General features: G+C 51.2%; 1 protein-coding gene across 1 annotated transcript in view; it reads left to right on the forward strand.

Moving 5' to 3' along the window:
• FA2H (fatty acid 2-hydroxylase) overlaps nt 1-25990 on the forward strand; it is a 48885-nt gene that overhangs the window by 12619 nt on the left and 10276 nt on the right. The window contains exons 2-4 of the mRNA XM_036275450.1: nt 12744-12836; nt 22290-22432; nt 23051-23157. Coding sequence (XP_036131343.1) covers nt 12744-12836; nt 22290-22432; nt 23051-23157 — 343 coding nt within the window. The remainder of the gene's footprint in view (nt 1-12743; nt 12837-22289; nt 22433-23050; nt 23158-25990) is intronic.

A 25990-nucleotide genomic window follows, 5' to 3' on the forward strand; every position in this document is an offset into this window, starting at 1 on the left:
TATTAGCATCTAGAAATTTTAAATCAAGCTGTCACCCTGATTGGTTTGGCTCAGCTGTTAGAGCATCGGCCTGAGGACCAATGAGTCCTGGGTTCGATTCCAGTCAAGGGCACGTACCTTGGTTGTGGTTTGTCCCCGGCCCTGGTCAGATCGTGCGGGAGGCAATCAGTCAGTGTGTCTCTCTCACATCGATGTTTCTCATTCTCTCCCCCACCCCCTTTCTCCCACTCTGGTGATTAAGAGGATAAAAACGAAATCAAGCCTGTCAACAGGGTTGGTTCCTCCTGGAGGCTCTGAGGGAGAATCTGTTCCTTGCCTCTCTCCGTGCTCCTGGCGGGGCCAGCAATCCTTGGCTTGTAGGCACAGCACTTCAGTCTGCCTCCATCTTCATGAAGATGCCCTGGAGAGCTGTGTTATATTTCAGAAAAATGACTAGAAGCATCAGAGATTTCAATATTGAAGATGTGTGAAAAGTTTGATTCATTTGAGTGGGAAAAAAAGCCCATGTAACTAAATTAAAGAATTAATTAGAATAAGGATTTATATATTATAATTATATATGTATACATACATTCTGGGTAACTTTCTCTAACTGATAAAATCCGGATCACTGGAAGCAAGACCCCAGAAATCTGTATTTTTAACAAGCGCTCTGTGTGGCTCAGCAATACCAGTTATAACCGACTGTTCTAGAAGGCTAAGGGCAGGGGGAACTGGAGATGGAAGTGGCTCAGGGGGCAGGTCTCCTGGCATTACTAAAGATCAGCATCCCCAAATTTCCAGCGTGCGGCTTGGTGCAGAGAAGGTGTGCAGTGCACATGAAACGGGTAGCCCACCCTGTTCCCCACCCTCCCAGCCTGGGATTTACAGCCCAGGACAGCACTCTGGGTCCAGCTCTGCATCTCTGGCTGTGTGACCGTGGGTGAGTCTAAGTTCTCCCAGTCTTGGTTTCCTTCTTCCCTGCAGGGTTTTGTGTGGCTACAATGAGATCGGGAGATCTGTTAAACTGAAACAGGATGATTACAAGCCCCTTCAGCCCCAGCTTTGGCTAAGAAAAGATGACTCCTGTTAGGTGGTGAAAATGGATGTTTCCAGAACCTGGTGGCTATGGACAGTGGTGACATTCTAGTCCCTCAGAGTTGCCCCTTCCACCAGCCTGGGCAGGTAGGGTCTGCATCTACCTGCTGCCCTCATTCTGTCTCACCTGGACAAGTGCAGCCCTGGGGACATTCACCCTGAGCAAGGAGGGACAGTTTCCAAAGATGAGGCTTGCAGAGACCCCAGGTGGTGCCAGGGATATGCATGCTCCAGTCAACTGAGCCACCCAGCCAGGGCTACATCCTCAAATATTAATGGGAGAAAATTCCATGTCTTGGCTGGGGGAGAGGGAATGGATTGAATCCATGTTTCTGCAGCAGTACAAAGAATTAGGTGTACAGCAGGTTTTCTTATTGTTATTGTTTTGTTTACAGAATAGTTCAGTGACCTATTTTTTTTTTTTTTTACTTTATAGTCATTTGCCATTTTGTAAACAATGATGAGAACAATTATTTTTCTTTTTTAAATCATTAGAGTGTAAAAGGAAAATTTAGGAATATTGTTTCTTGAATAGTGATATATGAGGTCATTTGCATATTGATGCTCTTGTTTTTCCTAAAACAACAACAACAACAACACAGCAAAATGCAGTGTTTTGAGGATAATCCTTACAAACTGGAGTGTTACGTGATCAATTTGAAACTTGTTTTATTATGGAGGTTGGTTCAGGGAGGAGATAACATATTGTAGGCGGCTTGTGTATTTTCTTGTAGATAGCACATTCCATCAGCCTACCTGTGGTGCCTCATGGTCTAAGTCCTAAGAGACCATTGTCCAGAAATGTCCTATCAGCTCCACAAAAGGATCAACCCTGAGGAACTCATTTCCTGCAGGCTGTGGGTGCTGTTCATCAGAGTTAAAACTCTGGTCCAGCCCCTTCACCCCTGTGGTGCCAGGTGGGACACTGTAAGGCAGGACTGAGGAGGCAAGCTTCAGAGAGCTCCCCTTGTCCACCAGACCGAGCCCAGGTCACACCCCCAACCCCACGCTCCCAGCTGGTTGCTCCACACCCAGAGTCAGGCTTTCAATGGGAAAAAACATGTGTCCCTTGACTGTTGGTGGCTTCTTGGAAATGGTGCCCTCATGTGAGGGTAGAGGCTGGAGGGGATCTGTGTGGATGCAGGCAGTCCACAGCGAGACCTGGTGGAGAATCAGGTCAGCAGTCTGAAAACGTAGGGGCGCACTCCGGCGAGTTTTGAGTGGTAATATAGTATTTTCAATCTCCTGGCCCCCTTTTCTGATGACCTGGATTACCCACCTCTGCTGGCTTCTGCTTTGGGTGACAAGGTGGCTGGGGCGCTCATTTCATAAGTAGAGGCAACACTAGTTCCATGGCAGACTGACATCGGGGACCCAGGTGGCTGGAACTGGCTTATCTGGTCCTGATCCCCGAATCTCCTGAGCCGGAGAAGTTGGTCACACCTTGGGCACACGTTTTCTACTCAATTTTTTCTCTCCTTTCTTCTTCCTACTGTGGATACTGGGCCAGTGGCTGGCAGAGCTGACCGCCTTGCAGCGGCTGGGCGTGGCTATGCTTTGGGGCTCTGTGGCTTGTCAGTTTGCCAGGTATGATTTTGTCTTTTTGTTCATTTTGTTTTGTTTTTGCACACAGGGTTTACTTAAAATGTTTTAGGATAGGCTAGGCCACAGGACCTGGCTGGGCCTGGCTTCTGATCTCGGCCTCGTCAGGTAGAGGGCAGCTTGTTAGAAACGGAAACTAGCAGCTCCTGCTGTCTTCATTTCAGCCCCAAGTTTCTGGCTGCTGAAAACTGCATCTCTGAGGAGACTGCTGCCGGGGGGGCTTCCGAGGGGCTTCCGAGGTGGGCTCAACAGAGGCTTCTCTCCCAGGAAGACTAGGTGCAGCTCTGGCTCCTCCTCCGGGGCCTGCCCCTTCCTACCTGCCCAAGGCCTGTGCTACCCAGACTCCCGGAGCTCCCACCTTCCTCTGGTCTTTCATGGGCCGGGGACAGCTGGACACAGGGCCTGGGGCACCATCTCATTTCAGAAAAGGGGTTTTCAGGCCAAACCCAGGCTTCAGCATAAAAGGCCATCTGTCCATCCCTCGGTGCCCAGCCCTGGCTTTCCTGAACAACATTCCTTTATGCTGGCTCCCCCTCCCCCGGCAGCCCCCACCCCCCAGCACACTGCCTCCTTTCACCGCCTCTGTGGTCGGCTTGTTTGTTTGCCTTGCAGAGTGCAGGCTCTCTGTTGTTCTTCTCTTTTCTCTCCCCCTCACGTACCGTCCAAGCAAACCCTCTCTGAGGACACGGGGTCTGGGTGCTGGAGGAGGGCTGGGGTCGACGGCAGAGTCCACGCCAGGGGCTTTGGAGCACCCCGGTGGTTCCTTCTAGAGGACAGAGGAAGGCAAAGGAGGTCCTAATGGGAGCAGCACTGGTAAAGGGTTCCTGTCTGGCTCTCCCAGCAATCATTTGAGAGTTCTTGAATTAGTGACTTGGTCCCCCTGTGCCTCAGTTTCCCCATCTGAAGGATACCTCCTGCTAGTCTCTCAGGGAAAACTGTGTTGATATCAATGAGATACCAGGGTTGTAATGACACTCACAAGGGAGGTGGCATGGCTGTCCGAGGGGCCTCATGGCTGGGAGGGGGGGAGGACAAAGTAGGCCAAGAGGCTAAAGAGGGCTGCAGTTTGCCTGACTCCAGTTCAGCCTGCCTCCCACACACAGCACTCCCCACGGGGAAAACTGACTTCTCAGGTCCTGAAGAAGGGGAGCAAGGCCACCCCAGCTCCTGGACAGGAAACAGTGAGCTAGGGAGAGGGGTCCTTGAATGACCCCCTTCAGGAGCTATCTGTGTGGGCTGCCACTTCGGGCCTGGAAGACAGCTATGCTGATGACAGACCCTGGTTTCTGACACCCTCGGCATCAGAGCAGAGGCAGAATCCGCTCACTACTCCTCCCTGGAGGCCTCCCGTGACTGTTCTTGCTCCTGGGTGAATTCCTTCTCTCTCTGTGGCCCTGGCTCAGGCCTTGTGTTCATTTGTAGGGCTGCCATAACAAAGTGCCCCAAATTGGGTAGCGCAGGCAGCAGAAATGTGCGTGTCACAGTGTGGAGGCGAGAAGTCCGAGATCAAGGTGTTGGCAGGTTGGTTCTTCTCCGGGCTGGGAGCAGGGATCTGTTCCAGGCCTCTCCCCAGCTTCTGCTGGGTTGCTGGAAAACCTTGGCATTTCCTGGCTTGTGGCTGCATCACAACCTCTGCCCTCATCTTTACATGACCTTCTCTCTGTGCGTGTCTCTGTGTCCAAATTTTCCCTCTTTACAAGGACACCAGTCATATTGGATTAGGTCCCATCCTAATGACCTCGTCTCAACTAATTATATCTGCAGTGACCCTATTTTCAAATAAGGTCACATCATGAAGTACTGGGGGCTAGGACTTCAACACATGAATTTGGGTTGGAGGTGGACACAATTCAACCCACAACAGGCCTCTCCACTGGAAAGTAGGACCCTAGAGAAAACTTCCTGGGGACACGGCCTACATCTCCACTACAGATCCTTCGCCTCATGGGTTTTGTCTCCTTTCCGGACACCCCACGAGGAGGAGAACCAGTAAAACCAGCAGCTACCACCCACTTCTGTTTTCAGACCTCCTGCTTTACTGAACCTTGCTGGGGCTCTGGTCCTTCTGGTACCAGCGTGTCAACCTCTGTCCCCCAAGGGTCTTGGTACAGCTGACCCCGCAGGCCTGGCTAGCCCATGGGGGTGCAGTCTGGGCATCCATCATTTTTTTCTCTGTACCAACATCTCTAGAAAAAGGGTACCTCATTATTTTCTTTGTTTTTGTTTCTTGGAGCCTTGTGTTTTATGGAAAATGAATGTGAGCATCTTTCCTTGTGGAGATGAAGCATATTCCTACATGTTTATTATGTAAAGAAAATGAGTCCATATTAGGTACCACACCCCACCTGCCTCACTCATTGATGTCACCTGCCCAACCTCTGAGGACAGAGCAGGAACTTGGGGTGCCCTTGCCAGAGAGAAGCCACTTCTCGTTCCAAGAGGAAGATCCTCAGGGTACACGCCATGTTGGTAATGGAGCCTGGACAAGAACTGTGTTGTTCTAAATTGGCATCTAAGACTGGACACTGACTCTGGAGTCTTCCCCTGCCCCAGGTAGCCCTGAGTGGGGACTGCCTCCCTCGGGCACAGGAGTAGTACATGGACTGGCTGGAACCTCAGGGAGCTGGCAGGGAACAACCCCTGGGTGCTCTGTGAGTTTGGCTCTGAGGGTGCTAAACCCAGTGTGAGAGAAGCAGGCGGAGGACAGAGTCCAGGAGAAGGGGGGTGGTATCAGCAGGGCCGTCTCCACGAGAGGAGAGCTGGGCTTGGGCTGACCTGAGAGGAAATGCTTCGTGACCGGCCAGGAATTTGCACTGTGCTGGGAAAAGCTAGGAAACATGCCTGTCTCCCTGGCTTCTCTCCCTTCGGCCTTGGGCTGTGGCTGGGGCATTGAAGGAGGTCGACATGCCTTCCTCACTGCCCTACCACCTGGCTCAGCATGTCTACTGGTTCTCAGCGCAGAATGGGCACAGAATGGGCGGTGCCTGCTTCCACAACCTCCTTCTCTCTCCAAGCACATGCAGGCTTTGGAAGGCATCGGCAGCTCGTTTCCTGCCTGTCCTGCCCACCCTTTGGTGGCCTTTCCAGGCCTGGGCCCCCAGAAGTTAAACAGGCCACCATCTACTCGTTAATGATAATTAGGCAAGTGTTTGAGTGCTGATCTTGTGCCAGCTACTGGGGACCTAGCAGTGAGCAAAACAGCAGGGTCTCTACCCTCATGGAGCTTACGTTCTAGTTTGGGAGACAATCCCAAAGAAACACGTAAGGAGGGCGAGATGCTTTGGGCCTGAGCGCTACCCTGCTAGGTTCACCAGGATCCTCCCAGACAGCCTTGGGCCTGAACACATACGTGCTCCTAGCCAAGTCCCAGCCTTCCTTCCCAGGGTGGAGGGTCAGGAGGGGCCAGGATGAGGGGTGGGTCTTCGCCTCCATTCTTATTGCCCCAGGACAGTCTTGTGTCCCTCAGGTGGACCCTCTAAGAAAACTGCCAGCTGACACAGGTAGGTTGGGCACCCCATCTCCAGCCACACCCATTAACATTTGGGCAAACCATCCTTGTGAAAGCCAATGTGTCTGACTACAGAATTATCCACTTCTCTCACCAAAATACTGACACTTAATCCAAAGGCATCACCTGGAACGATTTTCAAGTACTGGGAAAGAGCACACGTCGTCTTCACTTTCTGATGCTTTTTGGTGTTTTAAGCTCCCTTTGGCTTGCTTCCAGGATCAGCAGAGGCTTTTAAATAATTCATTGTGGAAGTTTCTAGAAACTTTTTTCAAAGTCTTTTAAAGTTTGAGTAGTACCCTAGTTCCCAGGAATGACCTTTACACACGTCTGATTCATGCATGGTGTTTGCTTGTGGAATTCAAGGGTGAGCCTGGCTCAACTATAAAATAAACACCGGGGCATGGAAGTCTGGAAAATGTGGCCCAGATCAGTGTGTGGCGCAGCGGCTCCCAGCAGGACTCGGCTCCTGGAACCCGCTGCCCAGCCTTGGGGTTCAGATGTGAGCAGCCCCCTGAGAGGGAATGGGAGACCTTCTTCAGGAGGTCTGCAGGTGGAGAAGTATATTAGGTCCTTTGAAAGCTCACAACTAGACTCGAGGAAAAGAGTCAATGACAGATGCGCCACAGGACACTTCCTTGCACCCGGGGTTATTTCTGCCACTGGCAGTGCCGGCTTGCTCTGGCTCTCCTTGAAGTCTCCTCCTGCACTGGAGGTGTGTGCAATCTTGTGACTAATAACCTGGGCTTCTGCCAGGGAGGGGTGTGGTCCCAGGGAGGCCACCCGAGAGCACCTTGTTTATATGGTCAGTCTGGGGATTTTTTTTTTTTTTTTTTTGGCCAAAAGCCTGTCACCCATGACATGACTGCCTGGTGGCTCCAAGACTTTTAAATTGTGATTAAGCTGGGGCAGCAGCAGGAGGGAGGAGAAGGACAGCAGAAAGTGACCCCTACTTGCCTCTCTTCCTCCCCCCTTTTCCTCATCCTCTGTGGGCAGCGCACCCCCAGTGGTGCTGGTTCACAGATGCACTTCCACAAAGGCACAAAAATGTCTGTACGAGAATGTTTACTTCCACATTGTTAATTACAGAGGGGCAAAATGAAACAACCTAAATGCTCATCAAACAGTGGCGTGTGCATGCAATGGAACACTAGGCCACATGGGAAAACATGGGTGCAGGTGGTGTGTGCTGCCATATATTAAGTGACAGAACACACTGACAGACTGTGTGGAAAGTGACAAGTGTCTTGAGAGCACCCCTGACTGCTCTGTGCTGGGATGCCAGCCTGTGAGCAGCTCCTCTTCCTCCTGGCTCCCAGGAAGGGGGCAGCGAGCCCTGGAGCTCCTCCACATCCCTCGCTTTACCTGGAAAATTTCCAGTTGAAGGAAAAAAAAAACCTCAAAAGTATTGTTTCCATTTTTAGCCAACATCTCTCTGCAAAACTGGATTTTTAGTAATTTTTAAAGTAAAACCTTAGAGCCCTGGCCAGTTTGGCTCAGCGGTTAGAGTGTCGGCCCACAGACCCATGAGTCACAGGTTCGATTCCAGCCAAGGCCACATACTTCAGTTGTGGTTTGTCCCCGGCTCTGGCGGAGTCATGCGGGAGGCAGCCAGTTGATGTGTCCCTCTCACGTTAATGTTTCTCTTTCTCTCCCTTTCTTTCCCTCTCTTTCCCTCCCACTCTATCTGAAGATAAATATCCTCAGGTGAGGATTAAAAAAAAAAGTAAAACCTTAGAACTGGAACAAAGCGAACGTTTGATCTACTTCCTGTTACCCATAGATTAGAGAGCCCTGCACCAACCACCTTGAACCAAAGAAGCAATGATGTACAATTTATGCTCACAAAAGAGAACTTTAAATTGTAATTTTTTTACATGAATAAATCATTTTAAATAGAATCTTCTTTTTTTTTTTTTATTTTTTATCCTCACCCGAGGACACTTTTCCATTTTTTGTTCAGGTAGAGTGGGAGGGAGAGAGAGGAACAGAGAGAGAGAGAGAAACATCGATGTGAAAGGAACACATCGAGTGGCTGCCACCCGCACGACCAACCAGGGCCGGGGACAAACTGCAACCGAGGTACATGCCCTTAGCGGGAACCGAACCCGGGTCTCTCTGGACCGCAGGCCGACGCTCTAACCGCTGAACCAAACAGGCCAGGGCTAGAATCTTCTTTTTTTAATGTCTGTGTAAAGTTGCCAATTGCCCTTCCTTGGAAAGAACTGACTTTTACTCTAAAAGTGTGAGTTTTCTACCTATTTGGTATTGACATTTTCTTCCTTTCTTTTTTGTAATCCTTACCCAAGGACATTTTTCATTGATTTTTAGAGAGAAGGGGAGGGAGAGACAGAGACAGAGACAAAGACAGAGACAGAGAGAAACATCGATGTGAGAAAGAAACATCGAACCCTGGCCAGTTTGGCTCAGTGGTAGAGCATCGCCCGCAAACCAATGAGTCCCAGGTTTGATTCCAGCCAAGGGCACATACCTTGGTTGCAGTTCGTCCCTGGCCCTGCTCGAGGTCGTGTGGGGGACAACCAATTGATGTGTCTCTCTCATGTTGATGTTTCTCTCTCTCTCCTTCTCTCTCTGCCTGAAGATAAATAGAAAAATATCTTCAGGTGAGGATTAAAAGAGAGAGAGAGAGAGAGAGAGAGAGAGAGAGAGAGAGAGAGAGAAATATCAACCAGTTGTCTCCCTCTCACACCCCAACTGGGGATGGAACCTGTAACCTAAGTGTGTGTCCTGAAAGGAAATCAAACCCACAACCTTTTGGTGTATGGGATGACACTCCTACCAACTGAGCCAACTGTCCAGGGCTAAATTTCCTTTCATTTATGAAATGCCGCTGATGGTAATGTAGGAAATATTTTTATTTGGCAAAATAAAATGCTGACAATCTTGTATCAGTCTAATGTACTTTTAGTTCTGCCCATGCCTATCCTGTGTACCTGGCCAAAGGGTATTGAGAATATATGGCCCAAATTACTGAAATTTTACCTTTATTTCTGGACACTGTCCTATCCAGCCCAGAGGGATGTGCTAAGATGTGTTCAGTGTCCTGGGCCCCCTCTCTCATCTAAACAAATGCTTCCACCCCATTTGTTTTATATCTGAGAAGCACCTCCCCAGCAGCCCAGCCCACAGCACTGCAGGAATTGCTGGGTATTTTGCAAAGATCTGGCACTGAGGGACATGGTCCACACAGGAAATATGAATGGAGCATCTCACAGTATCAAGGGCCCCTCCTAGGCACTCTGAGAAAAGGAAACGGGAGTTTCCTGCCCTATTGGAATCTGTAATACCATTGGACGAACAACGTAGCTACCCAAACATCCAAAGGCAATGAGGCAGGAAATTGTAAATGCCAGTCGACACCGTGAGACACACAGAAAGTGGGATTTGCGGGATTTTCTGAAAGTGGGAAAATGAAGAGGTATTTCTGGCTGGAATGGCTAGGGAAGAAGTGGATGGTGGTCGAGATAATACTCTGGAGTCCAGACTGTCACAGGCTGTGGGACTGCCCTGTTCCTAGGTGCCCTCATCTGTCAAGTAAAAATAATCATCTTGCCTACCTTGTGCAGTTGAGAAGATTAAAGGGTGGAGCATGTAGTAAGCATCTGTGAATATTAACACTGTCATCATCCTGGACAGGGTGACATGTGAGAAAGAAAATGCAAGTTGTGTTTAGAAAATGAAAAACCATCCCTGCTGGCCCTGGCCAGTTTGGCTCAGTGGTTAGAGTGTTGGCCTGTGGTCCAGAAAGGCCCGGGTTCGGTTCCCGCTAAGGGGACGTACCTCGGTTGCAGTTGGTCCCTGGCCCTGGTTGGATCGTGCGGGTGGCAGCCACTCGATGTGTCCCTTTCACGTCAATGTTTCTCTCTCTCCCTCTCTCTCCCTGCCACTCTGTCTGAACAAAAAATGGAAAAACGTCCTCAGATGAGGATTTTAAAAAAACCATGCCTGCTGGCTAGAGGGAAACATTAGAGTTAATTCAAGGGCTTAACAGGAGAGGAGTTTGGACACTCAGGGGAAAGACATACAGTAGAGGAGGCTGACATGGAGCCAGGCTTCCTGTCTCTGCAAACTCCCCTTGCCAATCCCATTTCTCAGGCTTTCTCTGCTTCCCACTGCCCACTGCTTCCCATCCATCACTACTCAGGGTGACCCAGTCTTCCTCACACATCTTTTGTGCCCCTCCAGGGAACAGGGCTGCCGGTCCGTGTCACCTTCGGGAGCACACAAGCTCTACACGCCACGCCAGCAGCAGCGTTCCTCGGAATAGGCTCCAGGTGTCCATATGCTAAGTGAGCCATGTGGTATGGCAGGGGGTGTGGGTACTGGCTGTCTGCAAATGTGTATACTCCAGCCAGAGCAACAGAACCAGGAGTGCTCCCTGGAAACCTGAGGCAGCCAGCTGAGCCAAGGACTAGAGCACGCAGAAAGCAGTCCAGACTGCAGTGAGCGGTGGGCTGCGTAGCCGGGTGCTGTGCCCGGTGACAGAGGCAACCACCCTTTCTCCTGCTTCCAGGGGTTGTTTAGGTGGATGTGCCCAAAACAGATCTGTGTCTGCCACTCAAGGATGTCTGAAAAGTGTACACAGACAAAACCATGAAAAGATAATACATGGGAGAACCCCTGCCCTGCTTGGGTTGGGTGGGTCCCAAAATGAGCTGTTGGTTTTGTTGAGAGATGATGGAGTTGCAGTAAGCGGGGTTGGGAGTGCAGAGAAGGATTGGACCATCCTACTTAAGAAAGGACTTGGGATGACCAGGAGAAAAATAACTATTCAGGAGGGAAGGAGAATCAAGAACTCAGTGATTGGGGGCACTCTGGGGTATTTTGAGGGTGGAACAGAATTAGAAGGGGCAAGATTATTATATGACATTTATATTGGATACTTAGGTAGTTTCACTGTATGACATGTTATAAAGTCCATTCTTCTTTGTCCTTACGAGGTCATCAGAGATGCTCTTTTTATTTTTTTTATTCCTTACCTAAGGATATTTTTCTACTTATTATTGGATAGAGTGGGAGGGAAGGAGAGAGAGGCAGACAGAGAGAAACATCGATGTGAGAGCCACATCGACTGGTTGCCAACCACATGACCCCACCAGGGCTGGGGACGAACCGCAACCAAGGTACGTGCCCTTGACCAGAATTGAACCTGCGACTCCTTGGTCCATGGGCCGATGCTGTAACCATTGAACCAAACTGGCCAGGGCCAGAGATGCTCTTTTTAAAGATGCAGGTATTAGCGTGGTGACACCGATTAAAAATATTGAGATACCCAGACCAAGGCAAGACCATGAAAGCCATCTTTGTTTGAGCAGCCAGTTGGGGTCTCTATTGTCACGATTCTTACATTTTTGCTTCCAAATGAACCAAGAGAATCGGACAGTGACAGTGATGCTGGCCTTTTTTGGGAAAACCTATCTGTAACCCAAATAAAGGTCTTCTTGGGTTCTTGCCTGCACCCAACTTCCAAAGCCTCCTCCATGGCCACCAGCACCACAGTGTCCTTTAGTCACAGGAACTCAGAGGGCAGCCCTCGCCTCCATGGCATGTGGTTTCTCCACCCTTCCTGCAAGGAAGCATGCGTTTTAGGTCCTTGCCAGCCTGCCCTCTCCAGCCTCACCCCGTGTGATATCAGGGCCAGCTGGGACCACGTGATTTTCCTAGCACATTCTATTTCCTTCTGACTTTGCCACTTTGCTGCTGTGATTTAACCTTGAGCCCATTTGGGCTCTCCTCTGCCAGTTTCACCCATATTGACTACTGACCCACACATGGGAGTTCCTGGAGGGACCGTCTCCCCGCTCTCTGCTGCCTCTCTTTCTTGGCACGTGGACCTGGATGACCCTACCTGTGACCCATGGGCTCTGTGGAATTACCAGGAGGGTAGTCATTGGGTGTGGCGCCGTGAGTCTGCCAGGTGACTTCCTGTGACTCCCTCTGCCTGACCCCTGCCAGGGACCAGCAGGGAAGCTGGCAGGGACCTCCTTGCCCAGAGTATTCCCACGAACAGCTCATTTTCCTGCTTCTTTTCTCTCCCAGATCTTTCTGCCTCTTGTTTTCACAGAAATTATTTGTTGCCCTGGCTAGTTTGGCTCAGTGGTTAGAGTGTTGGCCCGCAGACCAAAAGTTGCGGGTTCGATTCTGGTCAAGGGCACATATCTCGGCTGTGGTTCGGTCCCCGGACCTGGTCAGGGTTGTGTGGGACACAGCTAGTCGATGTGTCTCTCTCACATCAGTGTTTCTCTCTCTCTCTCCCGCCCTCCCTCCCTCCCACTCTATCTGAAGATAAATGGAAAAAATATCCTCAGGTGAGAAAAAAAAAAAGATATTTGTTTAAGGGAGAAGAAAAATGCAAAGAATAATACCATGCACATCACTGTCAACCTGTGTTCAAACTGCTCTCAGTGTCCTTCACCTCCGCCCGCCCTGCCCTACCACAGGCCTCTCACCTCTCCTGGCGACCTCAACTCAGGGCGGCTCTGGGCTCTCTGCCCTCATCCACTGTGAGTAATCACCTCGTACTTTCTCTCCCCAGGGTCCCATGGAGAAGGGGGCAGCAGCCTCTGCGAACACGCAGAAGATAGACCCAGCAATGGAGGCCAAGCTCAAAGTGGTAGATTGGGATAAGGTAACTGGCACAGATGGGGTGGAATGATGATCGGGGCTCCCAGGGCGAAGGAGGTGTGTGGAGCCAAAGGCTGTGGTTATTTGTAATGTTTGCCCAGAAAAGATGAGACTGGGAAGCAGGTGCCCACAGCGTACAAGTATGACCTGGGCCACACACGCATGACCAAGGTTGTGCTAGGTGTGGGAAAACCGTGCACAAGGACCTTGGTGCAGAGCCAGGCCCCAAATACCCCAGGGCAAGGGTTCCCACAAGGACTCCTGAAGCCGAGAAGGGCACAATGCAGGATCAGCAGGCCCAACATGCCCAGCTTGACCCTTACACATGGCAGAGCTACCCAGGCACCAGGCTGAAGCCTGCGGGGGCAGGGCAAGCCATCTGCAATGTTCGTCTGCAGAGCCTGGCAACAAACCTCTCTTGGTGTTCAGAGGCCAGCGTCTTGGGGGATTAGGCAGACCCCCTTTGTTGGTTAGGGGAGTCCTGAGTGGTCCCAGGTGGAAGTGGAGCTGCTCAGTGAAAGGTGGGGGTGGGGGTGGGGAGGAAGCAGTGTGGCCTGGGAACCCTGGAGGGAACCAGACATGGGAGCCATTTCCCTCCTGGGAAAGACACAAGTGGGTCTATCCGTAAGTGTCCCCTGCCTGTGCTGGACACCAGACGAGAGACAAACAGGACAGGCCCCTGCACCCAGGCAGCTCACCGTCTAGGAGGAGGATAGACCCTACCCCGACCCTATACACAGTTAGTACAACATGGGGAGTTGTGCCCAAGGAACACAGGCGACCAGAGGAGAGATGGGGACCCCAGAAAGATTATTGTTTGTTGGGCCCCTTTGGCTAGGACTCCTGAGGCCCTGACTCCAGGAACTCCAGGATGGTGTCTGTCACATGGGAATTGCCACCCCCTTTGGGGAGCCCATCAGCCCATGATAAAGACATGAGTGTGTGCTCTGTTAGAAAGGCTGGGACAGGCTGTTCTGTGCCCATCCCCTTCGAGAGGCATGTAAACAACAGGGAAAGAGACCAGGGAGGAAAAAGGCTAGCCTGGACCCCACAGCGTGCCCCCAGAGGGCTCGCCAAAGCCTGGTGTCCTGACTCTGAGCCCCGGGCTTGGCCAAGATTGCTCAGAGCCCAGACCAAGGCTGAGGTTGGGGGGTCTTTGTATAAAGAGCCAACTTCTCTGGAAGTTTTGGGAGTTGGGCTTGTTCTGCATTTGGGCAGGATGGAGGGGGAGACAGCCAGCTTGAATGGGTTAAGGATCCTAAAGCCATGGAGTCAGGACCTCACCCTGGAAAAAGAGGAGCTTCAGAGGGAGATGAGGAGGGTGTGGGGCTGAGGGCAGGCCGGGAGAAGGCGCTGCAGAGGGTCCAGCTCAGGGCTCAGGGCTCAGGGCTAGGGGATGGGACTGAAAGGAGCCGTGAAGAGGGGTCTTGGGAGTCAGCATCTGTGGGCTTGGCTTGGAGGCTGAATGTTGGAAAGAAAATACTTTTTTTATGAGAGAGAAAAGAGAGATGAAACATCGATCGCTGCCTCCTGCACGCCTCCCCCACACTGGGGATCAGGCCAGCAACCCAGGCATGTGCCCTGACTGGGAATTGGACCAGGACCTCTCAGTACATGGGATGACGCTCAATCCACTGAGCCACACCTGCTGGGCTGGGTGGAAAGAAAATACTTTAAAGAGAGAGCTGACCAGGGCTGGATAAGTACCCTGTTGCAGGGAAGAATCTCCCATAGTCTACCTGGGCTGCAGGTTCAAGGCTGACCCCAGTCCTGTCACTGCATGGGGGGTGGGGCAGGTGGGGATCAAGGCCACCCAGGCCTGTTCCACCATCATTTGTGTCCCCACCGGAGGGGTGAGTGGCCTCCCCTCTCCCACCTCCCCCAGGGCCTGCTTCTGGCTCCTTGCCAGCACATTCAGACAGGTCACACCTGACTCACCTCCCCTTGCCTCTCTGTCATTCTTTCTCACCACCTTCTGTCTTCCTTCCATCTCGCTGAGAGAGGGGCAAGGGCTCAGCTGAGAGGGTGTGGAGACCCTCTGGCAAGGAGTTCCCAGCCCCCCAGGGAATGATGGGGGAGGGCTTCCTGCTTCCCCAGCTCCCTAAGAAGACCCAGCCTGGGGAACTGGGCTTCCCAGACAGAGTGAACAGTGCTTTTCTAAAAAAAAACAAAAAAGAGTCATCTACATGTGGTCAATTTCAGCCCCTTTGGGGAGTGGAGAGGCTGGAAGTGCCCCAACCCCTTGTCTGGTTTAAGCCCTGCATATTTCTGACCCAGGCCAGGGGCTTGGATGGGTTCACTGGGTCTGGACCTTGAGGAGCTGAGGAGAGAGGCCAAGAGGCTGAAGCTTTTTCTCTGTCAGGGGTCTGGGGCCTGGAGTAGATTTACACACCCGCCCCTGGGGCAAAGGGACTTGCCAAAGATAAGCTCTCCTGGTCAAGCCTCCCCAGCATGCTGGAAAGAGTGAGGGGAGCTGGGGTGCTGGGGTGCTGGGGCCCAGGTTCTGAAAAGAGAGCAGAAGGGCCAGGAAACCAGCCCAGGGTGCCCCACCCTGCTTAGAAGTGGGGTAAGGTCTGATTCTCGGGTTCTGCATGGAAGTTTACTGCAACCAGTTCTGATCACCCAGTCAGGCAGGACCCAGGTTTACTTGTGGGGTGAGAATCTAGGTTGTAGCCCCTCACCCTACACTACACCCTACATGCCTCCCTGTCTTCTGGAGCCCAGTCAGCCTGGGGCTTCTCGCCCCAGCGTAGGTGGCAGGAGCTGCCCACCGCTCCCGGCTCTGGGCGCACCTGTCCCTTTGTCCCACTGCCTCTTTTCACTGCTTTGCTGTCTGTCGCAGAGCCCTCTCTGGCAGCCTCCTGCACCCTGCTCACTTGTGGGGGCCAGCTTTCTGGAACCAGATGGAACTGGTGTGATTTGAAGGGTTTGTAGAAGTTCCTGTCCGAGTCTCTCTGGGCAGCAGAGTTAGGGCCACATTAACATTTCTGTTATTGAACTCTTACCATGTGCCAGGCACTGCAGGACAAGTGCTTTAAAGGTATGATCCAATTATCTAATTTAATCCTCTCACAACACAAGAGATAAGATGATCAGATCCTGATTTAACAATGAGGAAGAGCTTAGGTCTTGTGCCCAAAGTCACTCTGCTGGTTCAGTTGGCACAGCCAGAGCTTACCACTGAGCCCCTCCCCTGCCGGGCACCCTTCCATGTGTCCTGGACCTGCCCACCCTTAAGGCCTGTGACTGGAAGAGGGTGTGGCAGAAGGGAGGGAGGAGGTTGAGCAGGTTGGGGGTGCGGTGTCTCCAAAGCTTTGTACATCCTCTCCCCATCCTGCCCCTCAGGCTAAGCCAGACTCCAGCAGAACCAGCTCAAATCATCCAGCCAGGTGTGTCACAAAGCAAAATGCAGCAGTGGGTTCTCAAAGCCCCCTTGCCACCTCCACACACACACACAGGCACAGGCACACACTCACGCTCCTTAGCATCTGGGGCTGCTCCCAGGGTCCCCAGGGGCCTGGCAGAGTTTGATATTGGCTACATGGGTTTAACATTTTGGGACCCTCAGTTAAGTCACTTCTCGGGAAAATAGCCTCTGGATCTGAACAAGGGTCCTCTTGGCCAGCCCACCTCAGGGGAAGGCCAACTTCAGCCCTGTGGGTGCAGCCCTGGCTCACCTTGCAGCATTCTGCACCCACACCCACGCCCATCACCTTGGGTCCCTTTGGACATCCTTTCTCCCCTTGATCACCCCAGAGTAGGGGCCTGGAGGGTCTGGCTGCCCGAGGGATCCACAGGGGCCTCCTCAAGACTGTCCTTGCTCAAGTTTTCTCTCTGCTTTCCCCCTTGCCCAGAGACCCTGGCCCCTCTTCCAAAGCACTCAGGAGTGCTCAAAAAATAACCACCCTCTGCCCAGGGAGAAACCAGATAGATGGGCTGGGTGCTGCCCTCTGTGTCCTTTGAGGGCAGTGGACCACACAGGCTCAAGTCAGGAGATGCCACTGGGTGACCATAGGCAGCTATGTTCTGTTTCTCCATCAGCAAGAGGGAGGAAATTATGCCCACCCCATATGGTGTGGAGTTGTCAGGAGATCCGGCAGAGTGTACAAGGGGTATCAGAATGCGAGCTGTCAGTGAAAGACCAGCCTACTTTGCTTTAGAATGGGGATAGGGGGCAGAGCCCCTTTCTCTGTTCTTATGTCCCAGGCACGGAGGTCACGCCACATTCTGCATGGTGCACGGCGATCCTTCCTCTGATGAGGCTTTGACCCCTTCACTCCTTGCTCCTGTCCACTCTCATCTCCCTGAACAGGGGGAGCCTAAGGCCACCACCTCAGCCACCCCATCACCTGGGCACAGGGAAGAGGCAGGTGGTCCAGAACCACCTCTGTGGACTCAGTGTAGAAGCTCCCAGTTAGAGGAACCACCCCTGCAAGGCCTCCAAGAACCCTATGTACCCGAGCACTGAACACCTCTGCTGGGTCCCTCACAGCCTCTGTGCTGGCAACTCATAGACACGGGGTCCTGAACTAGCTGATAGGAGGCTCCTGGCCCTGGGTTAAGATGGACTGAGGTGCAGGTCCCACCTCCAGCACATACAGCTGAGCTTCTGACCTCAGTCTCCCCACCTGTAAAATGAGGTCAAAATCACAGCTCACAAAGGAAAATGGACATGAGGTCTGAGCCCAGGGGCCTGTGACAAGGGTGCAGAAATAATATGTCCTGGGATTCCTGTCGAGCTTCTTGTCCTCACTCCCCATCCCACCCCCAAGCCCTTCTGGTTGGAAGCCCACCGCGGCCTTCCTGGCTCAGAAAGCTGCTCTGGAGCTGTGAGCTCTGGGGTCTGGGCAGACATCTCTTTAAACAATTGCCTTAGCTTGTGACTGTGGTCATGGGGGGAGCTGCTGGCACAGAGCAGCTGCCACCTCTCCATACATTTACCCCTTCTGGAGAATTCACCCCTCCATACAGATACCCAGCTTCTGCTCCAGAGCTGAGGCTGCCCTGGAAAGAGTTCTGTGTCACCCGGCCCCTCTGCTGCCCAGGAAGAGGGGGACCTGGGAAGTGGGGAAGGGAGGAAAGCAGAGGAGGCCCACTCTTCAGCCTGGCAGCGTGCATGCCCTTCCACCCACCCTCTGGGCAGCAGGCAGCAAACTGCCCTTTCCCCCTGCCTGGCCCTGCTGCATTCCTGGCATAGCCGGGAGAGGCTGAGGCCTCCCCCTCCCATTGGGGCTGGGGCAGAGCTGGGTGGGGGAGGGGAACGGGACACACTGTTGGCACTAGGTGCTTTAGCCAAACTCTCAGTGTCCTCATCCATAAGATGGGGAGAGGGCAGCAGGACTGGATTTCTATACTTACATGGAGGCTCACTCTACTTCTCCTGGAAGAGCGGCTGAGGCTCCAGTGGCCACGTTTGCAGAGTAAGAGTGAGCTTTCCTGGGAGTCCTCCAGGGTGGTGCTTTACCCCCGGGGCACCAAGGAGTGCTACCTCACAGAAATGCACTGGGGACTAGACACGGGGCCTGGGTTTGAGGCCCTCCAAGGCCAGCGAGCTGCTCAGAGGCAGCTCAGAACCAACTCTAGACAGTGAGTCTGCCATTTGTATGATGGCCAGTGCCTGCTGGTCTATCTAGGGAGGAACCAAAGTCGTGTACAAAGATCAGATGGGCAACAGGACATCAAATGAGAGACCCCTGTGTTCAAAGGGGCTGGGGCTGGGGCTGGGGCTGGGGCTGGGGGTGAGGGTGGTTCTGGCTCTGTTCCCACCAAACCTGTACACAGACACCTCTTCAGCAATCTACCCGCAGCTCTGCACACCTGCTCTGTCCTTGTGTCTGTTTCCTTCACAAGAGAGTGTCAGGTTCAGGCTGGAGTCCATCCCTGATTGCTGCTGTTTCTACTCTCTTTATGAAATAAGGGCAAAATGAATCAACAGGTGAAAATTTGCCCAAACCACTGCAAGGCTCAGAGAGAGGCCTGCCTGGCTGCACCCCTGGGCTATAGCTGGAAACACTCATTGTCTGTGGTAGTTCATTTGAATTAAGTGTACAAATGCAAAACAGGCATAGAGTGCCATGTGTAACATATAAAGTAGACCATATGAAAACCGCAGTTTTCATTTGAGAAAGATGGTGACAAGTTAAGGATGTATATTATTATCCTTAGAGTAACAACTGGCAGCGGGGGGTGGGGGGGTCATAACTAAAAAGTCAATAGAGATAATAAAAAAGAATATTTTTGAGATACTCAATTAATACAAACAAGGCAAAAAAGGAAGAATAGAGGAGACAAACGGAAAACAAATACCAAGGTGTTGAGTCTACTGCAACATTAAATACAAATGGACTAAATACTTCAAGTAAAAGGCAGAGACTGACTAGATAAAGAAAAGCAATACCCAACTATATGCTGTCTGCAAGAGGAGATGCATTTTAAATGTAAAGATGTACACAGTTTGAAAGTAAAAGGATGGGAAAATAGACCATGCAAATGCCACACATAAAGAAGCCTGGTGTGGCTCTATTAAGATTCAGAACAGCCCTGGCCGGTTTGGCTCAGCGGTTAGAGCGTTGGCCTGCAGTACAGAGAGACCCGGGTTCGGTTCCCACTAAGGGTACGTACCTCGGTTGCAGTTTGTCCCTGGCCCTGGTTGGGTTGTGTGGGAGGCAGCCACTCGATATGTCCCTTTCATATCGATGTTTCTCTCTGTCTCTCTTTCTCTCTCTCCCTCCCACTCTATCTGAACAAAAAATGGAAAAATGTCCTCAGTTGAGGATAAAAAAAAAAAAAGGTTCAGGACAGGGAGTATTGCCAGGGACCAAGATGGTTATTTCCCAATGATTAAGGGATCAATTTATCAAAAAGACATAACTGGGTAACCTTGGGCAAGTTACTCTGCCTCAATTTCCTCATCTGCAAAATGATGGTGATTATAGTACTTGCCTAGTTAGGGGTATGATAAAGATCAAATGATTAATTGTTTAGAACCATGCCTGCACAAAACAAAGGCTCTGTGAGTGTTACCTCCCGATGGTGTTGCAACTGGGGCAAAGCCTCAAGCCCTCACCATGACCCTGGCCTAGCTTCTTTTGAGGTGGGGCTCCATAGGCTGCGTAAGATAAGGTGCAAACACAGGCCACTAGCTGGTTTCTCCAGTTTTTTTTTTCTTGGTGGTGGTGTTGCTGTGTATGTGTGTGTTTGTATGGAGAGATCTGAGGCAGAGGAATGGAAGGAAGGAATGAGGCAGCATGCATCCAATGAATTCGTTTCCTGCTGGACCCAAGGGAAAAAGTCAAGGAGACGTGGGGACTAGAGAAAGTCAAGCGACTAAGTAGGGTTTGGATGATTGCCTTGTTTAACTGGATGGTTCCAGGCTGACCAGAGTCATCTTTCAGCCTGGGAAGCAGGAAGACAGCCAGCACCTGGGAACTGCCAAGTTCACATAACAGAAAACCACAACCATCTTTAGACCTTTTCCCTGAGTGGCAGGCAAAGAGAGAGTGCTCAGTGACCTTCCCTATTTGCCCAAGACCCCTATGCTCCTGAAGGCTGTGATGGCAGGGCTGGGAGACCTGCTGGGACTGAGCCAGCCTTGGTGGGGAGGCCTGTGCAAGGATGAGATTCCAGCCATGGATGCAGGAAGGCAGGTTTCAGAATCACTGTTGACTCTGTTGACTCTCACAGGCTTGTGTCCTCTTCCTCCATGTATCCCTTTCGCCTCTCCTTTTCTTTCTAGACACTACCTCCCTTCTCACCTGCAACAGCCACCTGACTCCCTTGTATTGGAGATTTATTGACATCAACTGTGCACCAAACACTGGACACGTCTTGCCCTCTCTCTTATGGGTGGTGGGCACATCAGCTTTATAGACTAGAGAGCTGAGGAGCTCCTAGAGGTAAAGGCACTTGCCCAGGATCCCACGGCTAATCTATGGCAGAGCCAGGCTTTGAAGGTGATCCCTCGCTACAACTTCATTGTTCTTTACTGGTTTTGGTTTACTGATCTTGGTTCAGCTTAATTTTCTTCAATACATCGACTCATCAGAAACCTTCAAGGGCTTCCCATTGCCTAGAGCTGTGGCTTCCAAACTTGTTGATCTTATATCCCTCTAAGTAAAACATTTAGAGCACATTTTCCATTGTACTTCCATTTTAATTATCTATAAATTATTTGCATGTGCAAATGTACTATTGTATTGTGTGCATGAGAAAATATTCTAATACAGTTTAAAGGTGAGATAAATATATCAAATAGAGTCTCTAACATTCTCCCCATGCCTCTGGGGATCAGCCTGTGAGTACCCCTGGGGTATGCATACATCCCCACCTTGGAGACAATGGCCTGGAGGATGACATACCAACTCCTGGGCTTGGTAAGGAGTGTTCTGTCATCTAAAACTCTCTGCCCCACAAATCAAGGTCAAAGTACTAAATGGGCCACAATCACTGTCAACCCCACATTTCTGCCTACATCCCCTCCCTCATATTTCCTTCTCCTCCTTACCAAGTGCTCCATGTTGTGTGAGCTCCAACCCAAACCCCGGGTTCTCTGCAAAGCCTCTTTCTTCTACCCTGGACCCAGGCATTTGTACCAGTCATTCTGCCTCTCAGTCTGAGCGTGCCTATATCCACGCTAAACTATCTTGCCTAGTATGTCGCATCTTGCTGATCACTTTATGCAGGTACCATTGTTATTACTTCCATTTCATAGCTGGAGAAACAGAAGTTAAGAGAGATCAAGTGATTTGCCCAAGGTCACACAGTGAGTGACGGAGCCAGGACTTGTACCCAGGCCTGATTCCAGAGTCTGAATTCTGATTAAGTACTAAGCTATGTGGAGCAAAGTTGATCTCTCACATTCCTGTTTATTCTTCCCAGCATCTTATATATAAAATATCAAGCAAATTTTTGAATGAATGGATATTTAAATGGATGAACGCATTGCCTAGGACGATACCAAGAAGAAAGCCTGTGGTAGAGGAGAAAGGACCTATTTCATTTCTAGTACAGAATATATTGGCTCCTGTCCCTGAAGAGTCCTGGGCACGACCTCAAGCTTCAGGCATGGCTGAATCTGAGTGCTCAGGTGTCATCACCTGGATTCAGTGTCTTTAGATCCTGGCTTGGCCACCCTCTGTATTGATCAAGTCCTTAGGCAGGCTCTGCTAGCAACTTCAGGGTCGTGCCCCACCAACTTAGCAACTCCAGCAGGAAGAGAGAATGTCTGATGGATTATTGTACCAACTTAGGTCATGAGCCTATCCTGGGTCCCATTTCTGTGGCTGGGAGCTGAGATGAGTGGCTTGGTCAGTCCTGAATCACTGAAGTGAAAGGGCCAGTAGCCCCACACAGACCACATGAGGTGGAGGATGGTGACTGGGATCCTATAACTAGGAGATGGGAGAATGAATGTGTGTAGGTGTGAATATCCAGTATTCATTGACTTTGTCTCTTGCAGGACCTGGTAGACTGGCAGAAGCCCCTACTGTGGCAGGTAGGCCACTTGGGAGAGAAGTACGATGAATGGGTCCACCAGCCAGTGACCAGGCCCATCCGCCTCTTCTACTCAGACTTCATCGAGGCCCTCACCAAGACTGTCTGGTGAGCCCCGTGCTGGGCCCATGGTGGGCTGTCCTCTCCTAATGGTATCAGTCAGCTACAATAGGGGAAGGGGCATTTGAGTCCTCCCTTCCCCCAGCCCAGAGCTATACTGTAAGCTCTCATGGATAGTGGAACATGCCATAGGTATAATACATTTCTATGCATGGTTTGTTCATTGAGTGAGTGACACCCCAACATGTAGCCAGAAACCACTTTATATAGCCAGAAACCACTTTGAATACTACCCCTATTCTATTCCAGATTCCTATGAAGGGTTTCTAGCCTCTAATGCCCAGAACAACTTTGCCTGCAATTAGCTCCTTTTCCACAAGAGGTCAGCATCTATCCAGCTGCAGAGAGTCTGTAGCCACAGGGAGACAGTTCTTTTCTGCCAATAATTCATCTCAGAGACCTGGCAGATAGACTCAAGGCCTTTCTTTTGTTTTCTCCCCCCACCCCCAGCAGTGTCCCTTTGACCCCAGATCTCCATATGCTTATGGCATATGCTTTGGTATCATGTCACACACACCCCCGTCGAGAGGTATGCCTGGGGAAGCTGGACCCCGTGGAGCCCCTGGCCATGTATGTGTATTTCTCACCCTGGTGGCCTTCCTGCAGGTACAGTGTCCCCATCATCTGGATGCCCCTGATGCTGTACCTCAGTTGGTCCTACTACCGAACTTTTGCCCAGGGCAATGTCCGACTCTTCGCTTCCTTCACCACAGGTAATGTCAGTTCCTTCCTGATTTTTTCCCATGGCTCCCGGAGGTGGGAGAGAGACCTTGGTGTTCTTTTTGGCACTGAGTTTCTGAGAAAACAGAGCCCAAAACCATATCATAAACATTTTTAAATGAGACCTCTCTGTGGAAATAGTCTTTCAAAGAAAAATGCTGTCAGACTTCCTCGACCCCAACCCCAAATGGATTACAAAAAATAAAAATAAAAAGAAGAAGAAAAAGAACAGCAACACATTAGCAAAAACTAAATGAAACCATTTTGTCAAGAGATGTAGCAATAAAGAAAGAGGCTTATCACTGAGGCGAATGCTAGAAAAGGTATAATCTGGGATTGTCAAGAAACTAAATGAACTCTGTCACCAGGTGGCAGAGCTGAGAGCTGGACCCAGGATGGTCCGTGAACACTGCACAAAGGAGAACCCAAAAGAGAAAGATCTGGGAGTGTCCTGCAGTGTCTCCTGGACCAAAGTCCAGGTAGCAGAACCTCTGACTTAGAGTAACAACCCAACCAACTTCTACTATTACCTCATGCCAAGCTTGGTGCTTTCCAGTGACCAACTTGGTTAACCTTCACAACAGCCCCACGGCAAAGGTACTATCATCATGCCCGTTTCAAGATGAGGAAATGGAGCCTCGGAGAAGTCAAGCAAGCGATTCAGGGTCATGTGGCTAGGGTGTAGATGCCAGATGCCCCCAATTTCAGGGATCAGGGGATAGAGAGAAGGGCTGACATGGGGCAACTTCCAAAGAGCTTATGGGACTAAGTCTCTCAGGGCAGCCATGGGTCTGGGTGCTGCCACCTCTGCCAGCCTGCCTGCCCCAGCTGACTCCTATCTTGGGCCTCCAGGTACATGCTGCCTGCCCAGGTGGTCTGTTCATCCTAGCACAGCTTGTCTCGGGGTGGTGCTGGCCCATGGCGGTGGCCCAGGTAGAGGCCAGGTCAGGGGACAGGCAGGAGAGGGATGCTGGGACAGCTCAGGGCTTTCCTTTTCTGATCACATGTAATGTTTCTGACTGTGAGCCTTTGGAGCGCCCCCTCTCTGCCAGATGCAGGCTCCTTCCCCCCACACTCAGGCTTCCCTCCCGCCCACCTCTTTTGGGAGTGGCAAGTAGAGGACCTGAATGGTTTAGATGAAAGCGGCCACAGTGATGGGAGCCTCAGGTTTCCCACCTGGCCCAGGACGTGGTGGGGGATGAACAAACTATGGGAAGTGCCCCAGAGCCCAGAACTGCTCCCGGTCACCAAGGGTTAACACGCATGCCCCACGAGCCAAGGTTACCCTTTTCTGCCCACGCTGAATAGCTCAGGCATAGCACAGGGCTTGTTGCTCAGAAGGCCTGCTCACTGAATCGCCCACTGTCCACCCAGCGCTCCCCTAACAATCAGCAACAGTGGCAGTGCCACCAGGGCTGGCGGCTGGAGGGGGAAGGGGCAGCCAGAGCTTTGGCCCAGGTCCCTCTGCAGGATTCCTCTAGAGATGCCACTCTGTACCAGCTCCGGGGGATGTGCCAACAGGGATGATGCTGGGGTGATGGAGCAGGCGGAGACTTGACCTATAGGAGGGGGCTCTTCTGCGTGGCAGAGAGGGTGATTGGAGGGCTTAGTCAGAACTGCAGGCCTCTGTAGAGAGCTGAGATGTGCTGTTTAATAAATGTCCAATGTGGAGCCTGTGACCATGATGCTAGACATGGCGGCATGATAGAGATGCTTCCCATTGCCTCCCTCACCTCCCAGCTTGTCAGGCAAGGCAGAGAAAATAAGAGCTGCAGAGCAAGGCGTGGGGAGGTTGAGCAGGTCCCCACGCAGCTGCTGGACAAAGGGCGCACTAGAATCCATGCAGAAGAGTCTGGGAGCCAAGCAGCAGTGGAAGCTGAACTGACACCAGTTCAAGGCTGAAACTCCTAGATGCATGCATGCAATTGTTTCGAAAAGCAGAGGGGTTCTGCTCATTCAGGACGGCCCAAGAGCAGTGCCCGCGAGCAGGTTACAGTGAGTGCTGGGCAGGGACCAAGTGGCATGCTGGGTGGGGATGCAGGTCTCCAACAGGATTATCCTGTGGGAGCCCCAGATAAGGTCAAGACAAATGCCTGAGGCCAGAAATGCTCCAGTGGGTCCAGTCCTTTCCTTGCTGACAAGAGAGCTAAGCAGCAAGGAAGGGCTCCTGCTCTCTGGGATTGGGAGGCAGGGGGCTGGGAAACTCTCCCCAGACCAGGGACCCTCCAGAGCTCTTCAAGGAGAATCAAGAGAAAGTGGGCACAAGTAGAGCTTAGATGTATTTTGACTCATTATATTTATTTTATTTTATTTTTTTTTACCCTCACCCGAGGATATTTTTCCATTTTTTTGTACAGATAGAGTGGGAGGGAGGGAGAGAGAGAAACATCGACGTGAAGGGACACATCGAGTGGCTGCCACCCGCACGACCAACCAGGGCCGGGAACAAACTGCAACCGAAGTACGTGCCCTTAGCGGGAACCGAACCCGGGTCTCTCTGGACCACAGGCTGACGCTCTAACCGCTGAGCCAAACTGGCCAGGGCTATATTTAAAAATTATAGTAGCTACTTGTTATGTATGAGTATTATAAGTATGAATATATAATAATATGTTTAATATAATATAATATAATATAATATAATATAATATAATATAATATAATCTTATCATATAATCAGGTATTACATTCCCTCTGTTCTAACACCAGCCATTACAATGGGACATTTCACTGTTGAGCAAACACATAGAGGGTGCAGAGGCAGGATTTAAACCCAGGTCTGCAAATCCAAGGCCTGTACTCTCTGCACTTTGCCAGGTGTGTTGA

Source organism: Molossus molossus, unplaced genomic scaffold (genome assembly GCF_014108415.1).
Source record: "Molossus molossus isolate mMolMol1 unplaced genomic scaffold, mMolMol1.p scaffold_m16_p_21, whole genome shotgun sequence".
Taxonomy (NCBI): domain Eukaryota; kingdom Metazoa; phylum Chordata; class Mammalia; order Chiroptera; family Molossidae; genus Molossus; species Molossus molossus.